Raw genomic sequence first — 14537 nt, forward strand, 5'->3', positions numbered from 1 at the left:
GAGGCAGGATTTTGGAACTTGTACTCTCTGCCTGCCCCTTCCTTTGAATACCTGTGACCGTTGTTGGCTTCCTGTGGTAAAGGAAGGTGAACACCAGTGCAGTGGCCTTGATAGAAATTCTTAAATGTAAGCATGGTACCCAGAGTTGACTGCTCATTTGTGAAAACACGTGATAAGAAATATTAATAGATTTAGACACACTGAAAAGATACCTTCATTTATCACCATATTGTTTAAACAGTGAACAATTAGAAACAACATCTCCCAAAAGTGGCCTTGCAGGACCTGGGTTTTATCACATCATTGAATGTATGAGACCCATCTCCATAACTGGGTTTATGTCCTAAATAATTAGGCAGGGAGAGGGTAGAAAGCGAGGACTGGCTGTACCAGTGGAGTTTTATTTGATTGCGTTGTGAGATGTGGATCCCATGTCAGTTCTTCAGAATGGAAATAAATGTCCCCAGCCACAGTGATGGTATTGATAGCCAACGACAGGATTTAGTGACTTCCCTCTCCTCCTCCAGCTGGTTCTGATTGAAAGAATGGCTCACCTGCAGTGAACTGCCTGGCAGTTCAACTTAAACCAACCTTTTCTCGTTGTGCTGGGCAGGGCTGCTGATGCTGAACAGAGATCTTTGTTCCTACATCTTAGTGCTTCAGAAAGTGGTCTCAGCAAAGATGTGCAAAGGAGACGAAGGTGTTGGATGATGGGGCTGCACCAGTTCTTGAGACATTTTGCTCGTTGTTGGCGCCAGGCTGGGGCACTGCGTGGCACGCTGCTTTGGCTTCTTGCTCTCTTGCCCACAGAGCCGTTTGTAAGCCAGGTGTGTCACTTAATAACCTAATAGACCTCCCTGCCTCAAACTCAAAAGCTTACAGTAGTTACTTAGAATTTATAAAGTCCGTGTATCTTCTCTATTGGTTTTGATTCTCATAAAAATCTTAAGTAACCGGCCATGCTGTTATCTGTTATGTGTTTCTTTGTTGTTGCTGTTGATGAGGAAATAATAGCTGATGCTTCCATAGCACTTCAATGCATTGTGGGCACTGTTTTAAGCAATTCATATTTAAAACACTCATAATTCCCATGAGGCAGGAACTCTCGTTATCTGCGTTTCATGATAAGGAAATAAACGCAGAGTGATTAAGTAAATGGCCCAAGATCACACAGCTAGTAAAGAATAGGGCCAAGACTCAAACCCAGGATGCCTGGCTCCAGAGTCCCTTAACCTCACACTACACTACTTCTTAGGAACAGGCAGACAAAAGTCGGTCGAATAACCTCCCTAAGGTTGCCTGGGGGAGGGGGAAGGAAGCAGATTGAAAGAGGCAAATGGGGGCTGTATTGCTCCATAAGGGCATAATCGAGTATTTGCCCATCCGTCATTCTTGGCCACAAGTCCAGATTTGCTCTGTCTTCAGAATCGATCACCCTGGATTTGTTGCCAGATCATCAGCATGGACTATGGTTCCCTAGGAAATGTAAAATATGCCCCACTATTATTGCTGCATGAAACCTTATATTTGCAAAAGGTCTTTAATTGCCTCTGTAATATACATATGGGAATATGTATAATGTTGTGGCATGGATTATTTACGGAATGAAATCCAGGGTTAGTAACTGTTTAGACTAAGGTCGATCACCTTGTGACCTTAACAGTGTTTTAACAGAGAAACTGAGGAGCTGGGGAAAGTGACCAAACTGAAATAGCCTTTATTTACTGGATCAAGATTAGTCCAGCATTTAGGCAAGAAGAACGTTAGTCTCCTCTCAAAAGGTATGTTCATCTGCTACTTCCGCTTACAAGTTTGGTGATACTTTCTAAAGTAAAAATAAGATGCATAAGCTAAAAATACTTTTCCCCCTGATTTGTGAATTCTGTTGACTTTTAAGATCTTAGGAAGTTATGATGACTCTTACGCATTTAACAGATTACCTTTATTAAGGAGAATACAGCTACATAAAATTGGCGAGTCTTTGGACAGTGTCTCCACAGACAAGCACTCACATATTTCAAAGTGAACAACTTAAATGTCTGTTTTGAAAAACCTGGGCTCTTTGGTTACAAGACCAAGTACTGGGAACAGACTAGGTAGGTGTTCAGGAAGTAGCAATGACTTCTCCCAAAGGGAATATCTTAGGGGAAAATGTGATGCTTTGCACATTTTCTCTGACATGCGCAGCATTAGGAGGAAATCAGTAAAGTTCCTTCTTGGAAAGGAACTCAGATGTGTGTTGCTGTCCTGAGTCCATCCTGTGATCAGTAGTCTGGGAATGAGCTGTGGAATATTCCAGGCCTACCCTTGGAGTTTGTAATCTGATTGGGAAAAGCAAGACTTTTTATGCAAAACATAATTAGAAAACAAAGCAGTACTGACTATAATCCAGAACTAAGATGCGAGGTTCCTATTCAATTCTGAGGGCCTGGGAGTGGTTCTGAATAGATGTCCCTGGGTTTTTTCAGAGACTTCCGTTTAGATGGCTCAGGTTTCTGCTGGGATGGGGAGAGCAGGTAACCAGATGAGACCTGTTGATGCGGCCAAAAGTTCCTGTTCAGGTCGTCCTAGGGCTCCCTCCCTCCCCGCCCCTCCCCTGCTCTTCCCGCCCCTCCCTTCCCCGCCCCTCCCCTCTGAAATTGCTATTGCATAAGGTATTACTAATGCTGGCAAAGATTTGTGTTTAGTCATTTGCCAAAAGCAGCCTGCATATCCCTTCCTGGGGTTGGGGCTAAAAACCCTACTCCTTCCTGTCATATAACATTCCTCCTCACCCCTTCCCAGCAGTACCCATGTCCCCCTTCACGTGATCTGCAAGGCTGCAAGTTCCTTCAGCAAATGGCTGCACCAGCTTTTGCTGCTTGTTTGCCCCAAGCTGTAACCCTGGCAAAGGAGGGACATTACTGTTTGTTCGCAGTGGACTGGCTTCAGGGAACCAGCCCCAGTGACAGGATCTAGTCTCATTAGTCAGAAGAGCCCTGGGTTTCCTTAGAGGGAACCAGCCGCAGCTAGACAAGTTAAGATGTCTCATTGTCCCTTACACTGTCTCCATTGTCTCCAGAAACCATGGCTAGCATTTCCCTAGTGCTGTGTGCCCAGTGACGTTAACAGAGTTTCACTCTGTGAACCCGTTTGTTGGTATTGGCACCGTGTGTCCAACATAAACCTGGTAGGATCTGTCTGCCCCTGCCCATCCCCCCACTCCTCCACAGCTGCCCTGATTGTCATTAAAGTCTTTCTGCTTGGGAGGGAGCCATGCTCTGATTCCTCCTTACTGGAAATCTTTCCATCCTTCATCTTCATGCACGTGCCCTGCAGACGGCCAGCCAGTGAGGGTCTCCTCCCCGCCTACCGTGACCCCAGCTTGCAGGCTCTCAGCATCCCTGTGACTCGCCGATGCTATTTGTGGTCTTGCTAGATGAGAACCTCCATTTCCTTGTTGGATTTCTGTGGTTGGGAAGCCACGCTGCCCTGGCAGGTAGTTTTCCGTGGATCAGCTGCACTCAGCTCTCTGCAGTCGGGGGACCTGTGGAGTTAAAGCAGGATTCAGCTTGTTGATCACTTTGTGCCCCCTGGACCATCAAGTCCAGGTATGCCGTTGGGCCCAGCATCTTTTCTGTGCGGTCGGAGCTAGGCCCAATGGCCAGGAGTTCCCTGACCACCAAGGGGCTGTCATCTCCTTGGTGTCTTTGTCTGAAGCCCTCCACCCTGCCTCCGGCTCTCTCACCAAATGCTGCCAGGTATCACGTAGGAAGCGTTTTGGCAAGAAGTGTCGGTGAGAGAGGTTTTCTTGGCAACTATAAAATAAGAGTAATGCAAGGAGTGCTAAATAAATTTGTGCCGCTTCAGCCAGGGAATTTCAACCCTCCTGGGAGTGGGGGGGGTGTGGAAGGAAAAAATAGATATCGAAGGCTCAACTGCCGGTTTGATGGCTCATTCATTTGATGGTCCTAAGGAGGTGTGTGATCTGCAGTGTGGACATTAACCAAACTCATTGCCTCTTGCATTTGTCCAGAGAATCAACGAATGTTTTCTTTGCACTTATTTTTCCTACCATAAGACAAGGCAAGGGGCAATCTCTCAGTCCCTTTGCTCAAGTTAAGTTGGTCCTGTGTGTACACAGGAGTGAAGGTGGAAACAGGCGGCCTGCATATCAAGCGCACCAAACACCAGCACTGGAAGGAGCCCAGCACCTGGCCTGTGGGGGTTAGTTCGTGAGTCCCTGGCCCCGTTTTAAAGGGAGTATAATAGCCAGACTCGCCACGGAGTCATTTTTGTGATCATTTCCCATCTCAAATAGCTGTTGGGAAGAAATATGAAAAGGTAGGGGGAAAAGAGCCACAAAGGAGCCTCTAACACTTCCTGGGTTGGAAATTGTTTTATCGACTTTCATTTACCGGAAAGTAAGTTATTTCCCATTTACCTTCATAATGATGAATGTTCATGCTTCATGTATTTGTTCTTAAGCTGATGTTGCAATAGATCAGCCTCACAAACACCAGATAGATTGTCACTTCATGAGGACAAATGGCACGGGGACCTCATTTAATAATTGGGAACGTTGCTTCTTTTAGCAAGGGCCTCATTTTCGTACTTAAGTTGGTTAAGACTACAGGGACATGTCGTAGGGCTATTGAAAATACCAGTGCTATCCACAAGCATTGGTAATTTCAGTGATTACAAAAATGAGCTTATGGCAACAGGTCAGAATTCTGAGTCCACAAATGTTCACATTCCCTAAGGAAGTAAGGTGATTTTTTTCAACATTCCCTTACGGCCTGGGTTCCAGAATAAATCCTTTCTATTGCTACCAGTAGATCACTTTCCCTCCACATCTTCCTTGGGAATTACAACCTTAAACAGTAGAGAGACCAAAGAAAAGGATTAAAGCCAAAATATGTAAATACATATTTTATGACTTTTTGCTGGTTATCAAAGTAATACGTAATTCCTATAAAATTTAGAAAATACAAAAAAGGAAAAATCATTCATAAACGTATAACCGAGAAATAAACTTGTAATCTTTTTCTTTTAGCTTTTCCCACCTCTTCCTTTTCCCTCCTGTCTTTCTTTCTTCCCTCTGTCCCCGACTCCCAACAATTGTAACATAAGAGGATATTGAAAATACAATTTCGTGTTCTGCTTTTTTATTTAGAATTGTATCAGTCTGTAAATAAGTCGTGAAACCCAGCAGCTATAAAAAGATTGATAGATTTGACTATATAAAAATATGAAAGTTACCATAAACAAAACAAAAACAAGCTGAACAATAATATTTGCAACCCATATAACAAATTACTTCTATCCATAATGTATAATGAGCCTCCAAAAAAGAATCCAAAAAATAACTCAAATTTTAAAATAGGTAAAACTTGTGAATAGGCAACAGACAGAAGAAATACAAATGGCCATTAACCATACATATATTTTAAAGATTAATCTCAATTATCAAGAAATGAAGTTAAAGCAATGAGATCATTTTCCCTTAGCAAATTGGCAAGGATACAAGGATGATTACATCTAACCTGAATAAGGAAGCTAAATGGATGCTCTCGTACACTATTGGTGGGAGTATAAATTGGTGCCAGCTTTTTGGAGGGCCGTTGCTCAACATCTATTTAAATTTTAAATATTGATACCCTTGACACAGCATTTCCACTTCTAAAAATTTAACCCTCCTACAAGAGTGCAAATAATGTTCATTACTTCATTTGAAGATGCAAACAATTAGAAACAATCTAAATGTTCATAGAGAGGGGACTAGTTAAATTATGAAACATCTTTATAATGGAATTTTTTGTAACCATTACAAAGAATGAGGCAGATCTACAGGATGTAGAAATGTGTCCAAAAGTTCATTAAGTGAGAAAAGCTAGTTAATTCATGATTTATGGTAGTGTAGCATTAAGAAGAAAAGATTGGACGACTATGAACCTGTCATTTTCGCCATAATTTTTTCAAGAATGACCAAATTTTAGGTAATGAAAATAGTACTTGTATAATCCCAAAAGAAATAACTTTCAAAAGACAAAAATTCTGTCATAACTTTTCCCTGCATTTTTTGCCCTTCATACGATTTTAATAGCTTTCATAAAATTCTGTCATGGATATACCATAATTTATTTGGCTGTTCCCCTATTGATAAATAAATTAGCTTGCTTCCAAAATTTGCAGTTATGCACAATACAGCAACAAACATCTTTGTAAAATAAGACTTAAGTTTACACTCTCCAAATCATCACTTCATGTAGCAGAGGTTGACAGTTTAACCTAGAAAGAATCCATAAGATGGTTTTGAATGTAAAAGGGTAATGTTTTCTAATCCTTTTAAATCTTAACAGGACTGCATATGATCCACTGGAAGCAAAAGAGTTGGATCCCTGCTTCCCGGCACTCAGCTATGCTACCCACTCTGACTATAATTTCTCTCTAGTGTTTGTGGTCTCAGTGTGAAAAAGACCAGGGATGTTATCCTCAGGATACACTTCCCAAAGCTTAGTACCAAGCCCTCTCCTTTTTATTCCATTCTCCCTCCCCAGGTGAACTCATCCACACCCAGCTAATGACTTGCAAATTTCTATCCTTTGCCTGGCCTTTCATCTGAGTTCTAGCCATGTATATTCAGCTGCCCATTAAACATCTCCACTCAGATGTCTAAAAAATACCTCAGTATGTCCAAAATAAATTCTTTGAGCCAGAACATGCTCGTACCTTCTTTCCTTTTACCTTCTACATCCTTGCATTACTAAATCCCATTGCTTTTTTTCCCCTAGTAGTACTCTATCCATCTAGTTCTCTTTACCTTACTGCCCCACCCTGATTCAGGCCACCGGCAGTTCTTTTCTGAATACTCCATTAGCTTCCCAGCTGGTCTCTTCATGTTCTTTCTCATCCCCTCTGACCTATTATCCTTCCTGTGACTAGAGGCTTGTTGTAAAATCAGATTAATGCTATCCTTCTCCTGTGTAAGACCTTTCAGTGGTTTCTTGTTCCTCTTGGGCTAAAGACTGAAATCCTCCCTGGACCCTGGTATATCAGGCTCCTGCCATTTCCTGCCCCCTTCAATATTCCGAGCCCCTTGCATATTGCCTGGCTCTCACATGGCACCCAAAGATTTGTTGGGTGGGTGAATGTCTGAATGTCTTCTCCGAGGTGACATGAATGGCATTACTATATCTAACTTGTGATAAAACCAAATTTTAGGCTTTTGCTATTTCAGTGACTTTTCAAAATTCTTTTACCAATTGAATACAGTCCGTCTTGCTTTGAAAAAATGTCAAGTTTATATAAACCCACATATTCAAAACCCAAGCCAGCCCTAAATGGTTTTGTTTTGAAACTAAGATCATAATCCAAATTCACTCTCTTGGCAAATGCCACCTCTTAACTCTTGCCCACATGCCAGCCTCTCTTCCTTAGAAGAGGGCAGCAAGTTATCATCTCAGTATTTGACAACTAGAGAGGGATTTGCTATGCATTCCCTTACTCCTGTACCTTCAGGGATTGTGTGAAATCCAATCAACTCCTCCATGCACAAGCTCAGAACCAAAGCAAAAAAATTATTTTTCCAGAATTTTGATTATGCATTTAATAATGTGCACAAAAATGGCCTTTGGGCATAACTCAGTGTCAGGATATTTGTTGATTTTCAGATGGTTCTTGTTTCTCAATTGATGTAGTCCTCTCAGGAAGCAGTCTACTAGGAGGATTAGCCAGTGACACAATAGCACTGCATGGAAGAGAGTGTGCCTATTGTAGTGAGTTTGGAGCCCAGGCCTTGGAGGGAGGTGAGCAGAACTGAGTTCAAATCCTGACTTTATCCCTGGCTCACTAAATGATGTTGGTGTAGAGCCTACTTCATAGGGTTGTTTTGAAGGTAAAGTAAGAATATGGATAAAGCACTTAGCATTTAGTGAACATTCAATGTATGTTAGCTACTAATGACACTGACTGTTGTTGTTATTATCCTCATCATTATCCACAGAAGGTTTTTTCAGGTTCTCTGGACACACACACATACCCCCAAATGAGCAAACAGACAAAAAAGCAATATACTTACAATAGTATATTGACTGTATATTTTAGGAAAACCAATAGCAAAGTTGTACTTCATTAAAAAATTGTTGTTATTTAGATTTAGATATTAAAGTATGGATAAATGAGATGATTTCATGTTTTGGATTTGCTTCCAGATCTGGAAAAGGTGGGTCAAGAAGGGAGAAAATGCACAGCTGAAACACGATTGGGCATTGGTAGCAGCTTTTGCTGTGAGATCACTACGGGAGTCGTTATGTTATTCACTATACTTTTGTATAAGTTGGAAGTTTTCCAAGATAAAAATTTTTTTAAATACATTAAAAATAGCTACTGAATAGCCTCTTAGATGCATTCTTGTTCAGGGAGCCAGCTCTCAACTCACTGTCCTTTATTTCTTTTGGAAGAGTAACTGATTCTAGTGATCTAAGCAGTAAGTCTCTTGTCATTATGTTTTATGACTCTCAGAATAGCTCATGGTGGAAACAAAATAAATACAATTTCTGAATTTCCTTTGTCTTCAACCACTTGAGAATCCTCTCTGAAACCGCTGTGGGCATTTTAAGTAACCCTGATTACCCAGCAAGAACAATGTACCTTTCAGACCATCAGGGAGGATAAAATAACTCTTTCTACCCTTCTGTGCTTGCATAACAAAGGTATAGCTATTAAATACAAGTGCTCAATAAGCTAATGCATGATGAGCCCGTAATTGTGTATTCAGCAGTTTAGGATCTGAGCCTCTGCCCTGTATGAACTTGTAGTCTTCACTGTGTAGCCTTGTTAACTTTGGCTGCTGAATTACATGTGGGCAGAGGAGGCGGAGGAGCTCCAAAGCCAAAAACGGACGGACCTCTGCATATTTCATATTCAATTCAGGAGTCAGAGGGTGACTTTTTTGCTTTTCTGTTGTTGTTGTTTAAGTGAAGATATCTATTTACCCTTAGAGCGGAAGCTGACCGTGGCCATAAATGGTTCTGTAACCTTTGCATCTGTTTGAAAACCCTCTTCCATCTGCGTGTAAACCAGGGGAAAGGATTATGCTTGGGTCCTCTCTGCTTTATAATTGCCCCTCCTAAAGCAGTCTCTTTTCTCCAGCTTCACTAAAGCAAAGAATTTGAACTTAATATTTCAGGGCTCTTCTTTTCCCCTGGAATCTCTCTCTAAGGGGTAAAGCACGTGGATTTTTATAGGTTTAATTACTTTGGAACAAAAGTCCTAGTGAAGTTTATGGAACTTCCTTCCTTCCCCTAAAAATAAAACAGGCTCTGAACTGACCAGCACAACTCACTGTTATCCATCTGACATTCTTCTGTTTATCTCTTTGGTCAGCATCTTCTGCCAGGCCTGAGCTGAGGCTAGGGAGGAATAAGGCTCAGTCCCAGCCAAGCGGGGAGACAGGTGCATAGACAGAGTCTTCTGGAGTGCAGTGAAAGGTGTGCTGTCTTAGAGCCCTGAACTGGGTGCTCCAGGGGCAGAGTTGACTAGCTGGGGACATCAGAACAGACCCCACAGTGGAGGTTTGAGATATTTGGGCTGAGGGCAGAACTGATAGCCTGGGATTATGTTATGCTCTTAATCGAACCCCCCCCCCACCCCCTTAGGATCCCAGTTTGAGAGTTTTGTCCTATTAGGTAGCATCTGGTGTGAAAGGGGCAATGGCATTTCCCTCAGGGCTGGTCCACTTCTGAGAATGCCTAAAATGAGACTGCAAAGTCAGAACTGAGGTATATAACCTGCCTCTGTGTCCTGGGGCATCCTATGACCAGGCTGAGTCTCATCCCCAGTGCTGCTCGGTTCTGTGTCCTGAGTATCGGGGCTGTGTTCCAAGACTTCTGTGTGCGGAGGGCATTGTGACGGGCAGCTTAGAAAACTGATGACAAAGCACTTTTCTCTTCCCGAACAATTCCTGCTACCTGTGACAGCTGCTGAGCAATAAACAATCAAACCTCTTTACCTGGGTCGTTAGTGACAAGCTCTCTTGAGCAGTCTCAGGTCAGCTCTTTAGACCGTTGTGGGTTTCTGTTAGCACTTGTCTCTGCTACCCAAGGAGATCCTTTCCGAGCCCTCATCAGGCATAACGGCTTCAGGAGAATTCAGAAATGCAGTCACCCTGTTTGGCAATGTGAGAGAGTCAGAGCGCTCTGGGAGCAGGACCACACGAGCCTGGACCGCTGGGCTGGAACATGGTGCTGCTAAAGCCAGTCCCCAGGCTCGGGTCCCCCACGGCCTTGGTCTCTCCTGAAGCCACAGACTAGAGGTGGCTGGCCGAGGTTAGAGATTATCATGTTTGCATCAGTCCCCAGAGGAGCCAGACAACCAGGCGCTAATAGGGCCTCGGGTCTGAAACCACTTCTGGAAGAACAACTGCGTGAGACCGTGCTCTTGGCGGTGGCCGTGACCAGTTTCATCCTCACCCCCAACCTGTGCTTTTGGGATTCTGCCTTCACGTTGGCCAAACAAACCTTGCTCATGCTGGGTGTGTGTGTCTAGGGGTCAGTGGAGGAGGATACAGTTTCCACAGCCCACAGCCCACTGAAAGCACTGCTTGTGAGGGAAGTGGGGATCTGCTCAGGGAAGGGGCGGGAGCCTGATTGGAGGACGGAGGCCGGGTTTGGGTTAGAGGCAGAGGAGCCTTGCTTTCCTGCGGTGGCTGCACAAGTGCCCAGCACATCTTTGCCTGACTCCCGGGAGACGCCTGGGGCGCAAGCACAGAGAGGAGGCTGCTTTCACCTCGCTTATCGGGGATTCCTGGAAAACAGGACTTGGTTTTCGTTCCTGGGTGTCTTCCAGTGACCACTGTCTGTAAGACCTGCATGGTCCAGCTGGATCAACTCACAGGGCCCAGTGTGGAAACCAGTCTCGCCAGTTCTGTCATCACCTGCTTCCTCGGAGCCACAGAGTGATCCTGGGCTGGACAGAGACCAGCCTTTCCCCTTGGGCCAAGCAGCCCAACAGACCTTTATTGTCAGAGCGGGGATGGGAGAACAGAGCTATGAATGCCTCGACACAGCCCACTGGGGACGTGAAGCTCCAGAACAGCAGTCAGCGGCCCCCGCTGTGAAGATGCCCAGTGAGGGGCCACCAGCACTCCTAACGGCACAGCCCCAGGAGGCCGCGGCCATGGCAGCCTCCCACCTGGCAGGCGACTGCAAACCTCCAGGGCAGGGTAGGCACCTAGCATCGCCTTCTGGCTGGGCAGCCTCTTCTCACCGATAAGCCTGCGTGGCTGCCTCTGAGCACGTCATTCCTTCAAAAAGCAAAGCATAAAGGTGTCGCCCCATAGGCAAAGCTGCTTCTCTGGACCTCTCCCGAGGCTGAGCTTAGAGGCTGGCAATGGCGTCGGTGTGTAGGACTCTTTCCCAGTTTGCCACGGTGCCACACCTCCATCTGTAATGATGCCCGGATATGCATGGCGATGGGAGAGGTGGTGCCAGAAGCCTGTGTTGGGGAGGGGGTGTTCAGGGGGCACTGCCTTTCATTCGCAGACAGTTTTATTAGCATCCAACCCATGTTCCTGCCTCCACTGAGGCCTTTTACCAGACAGTTCTGCTGCTGGAAACGCACTTCCCTTAAGTGGATTCTGCTTCTAGGGGTTGGGCGAGGGACGGTAAGTGCCTTTTTGTCCTGTGCTCACCATCATATCTGAGGCTTCTATGTATCTGGGGTACACCTAAACAAACCCTCTCCTTACCCTGTTTTGCTTTTCCCTGGTTATTAACGTCCCCACTGACCCACTGAATCTAAGACAGAAACCCAGGGGTCATCAGTTTTGCTGCTTCTCCTCATCCCCCTCTAAATGGTCCTTGAGCCTTAATACTAATTGTGTTTTCACCAAAGCACTGCTGACTGACCCCCTAGTTTTCATTCCATCTGTCACTGTCCTAGTTCAGGTCATCTCTTCCCTGGACTGTTTCAGCTGCCTCTAGCTGATCTTTTCTCATCAGCTGGAAATCTTAATTAGAGAGCTTCAGTGGGTCACTTGTGCCTAATATCTAAATATCAGAATTCCTTAGTGTGGCAATCAGGACACTCCACAGTTTGGACCTAACTTTGCCTTCTAGCCCTGGCATTTTGATGGCCCCTGTGTTCCCACGCGAGCCCCCTCTCCATCCTTACTACACCACGTGGGGTTCCTGAGCCCACCTGCACATCACACCTCTGCGCCAGCTCCATGCAATAGCCCTGTCCACCTGCCCACAGCGACCTTCTCACACCCCTTACCTGTCTGGAAGACTCTGACTCATGTTTTAAGACCCAGCGCAATTTCTGTTTCTACTGTGGAAATGTCCCTCTCTCCTCCCACTAGAAGGAATTAATTGTTCCTCTTGTGTTTCTCTCACAGCACTTGGTTCATACTTCCGTGTGCCACTTGTATTATACAATAGTTGGTTCTGTCTCCCTCCCCAACCCCCTTCCCATTCTCCTCTCCTCCCTCCCCCGTGTGTGTGTGTGTGTGTGTGTGTGTGTGTGTGTGTGTGTGTGTGTGTGTGTATGTATCTCTATACACACACATCTATATGTATATATTTTGAACGAATATTTATTGAGTGCACTATGCTAGGCACAGTGGTGAACCAAACCCACCTGGTCCCTCCTCCATGGAGCTTACAGTCTAGCAAATATCTGTCTCCCCATTATACTGTGAGCTCCTTAGGGAGAAGGATCGTCTGTACTCTTGATGCCTATCACAATCTGTGCCACACAGTGGCCACTTGCTCCGAATGTTCACCGAGTGAAGTCCAGTGGGCAGAGAACAGGGGGCGGGTGGGTGGATGTCTCATGGGCTTAAGGTAAATGGGAAGCCTGGAAGTCACATTCTCAGTTTCTAATGGGCAGCCTGTGTTTTGATATGTGGTTAGCCCATTCACATGGAACCATCGTCTAGGAACCACGAGGCAAATGTCAAGAGCAGATCTAAATTTGTTCTCCAGATAACACAAAGAAGCGTGTTCCCGGGCTTCCCTGGTGGCGCAGTGGTTAAGAGTCCGCCTGCCGATGCAGGGGACGCGGGTTCGTGCCCCGGTCCGGGAAGATCCCACATGCCGCAGAGCGGCTGGGCCCGTGAGCCATGGCCGCCGAGCCTGCGCGTCCAGAGCCTGTGCTCCGCAATGGGAGAGGCCACAACAGTGAGAGGCCCGCGTACCACAAAAAAAAAAAAAAAAAAAAAAAAAAAAGAAGTGTGTTCCCTTTGAAGGGTGTGTGCAGAAAGCTCTCCCGGCTGCGTGATCGTCCATCCCGTGACCCAGCTCAGCCAGGTGGATGGTGTGGGGCCTGGCTGCCCCACCACATGCTGCTTTTTGTTTCTTGCAGAGATCTGAAACTGGACAACGTACTTTTGGACCACGAGGGTCACTGTAAACTGGCAGACTTTGGAATGTGCAAGGAGGGGATCTGTAACGGGGTCACCACGGCCACCTTCTGCGGCACACCCGACTACATTGCTCCAGAGGTGAGTGTGCTCGCTGCACTCCAGGCTCTCTAGCAGCCCCATCAGAAAAGCCACACAGGCTGCATTTATGTGCTGCAGCTTGGCGGGCGGCATTGAGAGTTGACGCCTCCAGACTCCTTTGTGGCTCATTGGGTGAATGATGGCTGAAAATGTCCTTGGTTCCTCCCAATACAAATTTGAGTCAAAAAGTTTTGTAAACTTTGCAGTTGCTTTAGGGTTTAGCCCTGAATAATAAGGACAAAGTACGTTCCAGGCACAGCTATTTAATTTTTTTCTTTGCCTCTACTCAGTGCTTTGATCCCAGCCCCATTTAGCAGAAATAAAGACAAGCTCTTGAATCTTTCCCATAGGAGTGAGTGAGCCCACAGATATAGTTCCAAAACCCTTTCTGGTTTGGATCTGCATATACTATTACTTTGGCCTAAGCAGGCCATAGATGTTTGATCACCTGGATGACAAGGCGTCTGAATTGACCCCAGGGAAAACAGACCACTGTCTAGAGATGGAATGAAACATGTATGCCAACACAGGAAACTCCCTTGTTTTACTTCATCTCCTAATCCATCATTTTCCTTAGTCATTAATGATGCATTTGTTCATCAGATGCACGAAGCTCTTCTCACATTACCCCTATGCACAGATCCTCCAGGAGATGCTCTACGGGCCCGCAGTGGATTGGTGGGCAATGGGTGTGCTGCTCTACGAGATGCTCTGTGGCCACGCGCCCTTTGAGGCAGAGAACGAAGATGACCTCTTTGAAGCCATACTGAACGATGAAGTGGTCTACCCTACATGGCTGCATGAAGATGCCACAGGGATCCTGAAATCTGTAAGTCTGGTGCGCTCAGCCAGCTTTTGAACTATTGCAAACCAGCTTGCTGAGTGTGCTTCTTGGGCTTTGGGTTTGTTTGTTTGTTTTTTAATACCACCTACCAGAAAGCTACCAGCTCTAACTAAAATCTGTGTTTTAATCTGTAGAATCAAAGAAGCAGAGTTTTCTCAGGCTGTTCTTTTTCTCGTATGCAATAGTTATCTTGGAGCTAATGCATGA

The 14537-nt window shown here is 45.3% G+C and overlaps 1 protein-coding gene across 4 annotated transcripts in view; it reads left to right on the forward strand.

The window, feature by feature from the left end:
* Positions 1-14537, forward strand: part of PRKCH (protein kinase C eta) — a 231150-nt gene that overhangs the window by 195450 nt on the left and 21163 nt on the right. For all 4 annotated transcript variants that reach the window (XR_008618681.1, XM_024118039.3, XM_024118032.2 and 1 more), the window contains 2 exons: positions 13348-13486; positions 14127-14315. Coding sequence is in view for 3 of the 4 variants with exons in the window: in XM_024118039.3 (XP_023973807.1) it covers positions 13348-13486; positions 14127-14315 (328 nt within the window). In the remaining variant the exon portion in view is untranslated. The remainder of the gene's footprint in view (positions 1-13347; positions 13487-14126; positions 14316-14537) is intronic.

This window comes from Physeter macrocephalus, chromosome 11 (genome assembly GCF_002837175.3).
Source record: "Physeter macrocephalus isolate SW-GA chromosome 11, ASM283717v5, whole genome shotgun sequence".
Taxonomy (NCBI): Eukaryota; Metazoa; Chordata; class Mammalia; order Artiodactyla; family Physeteridae; genus Physeter; species Physeter macrocephalus.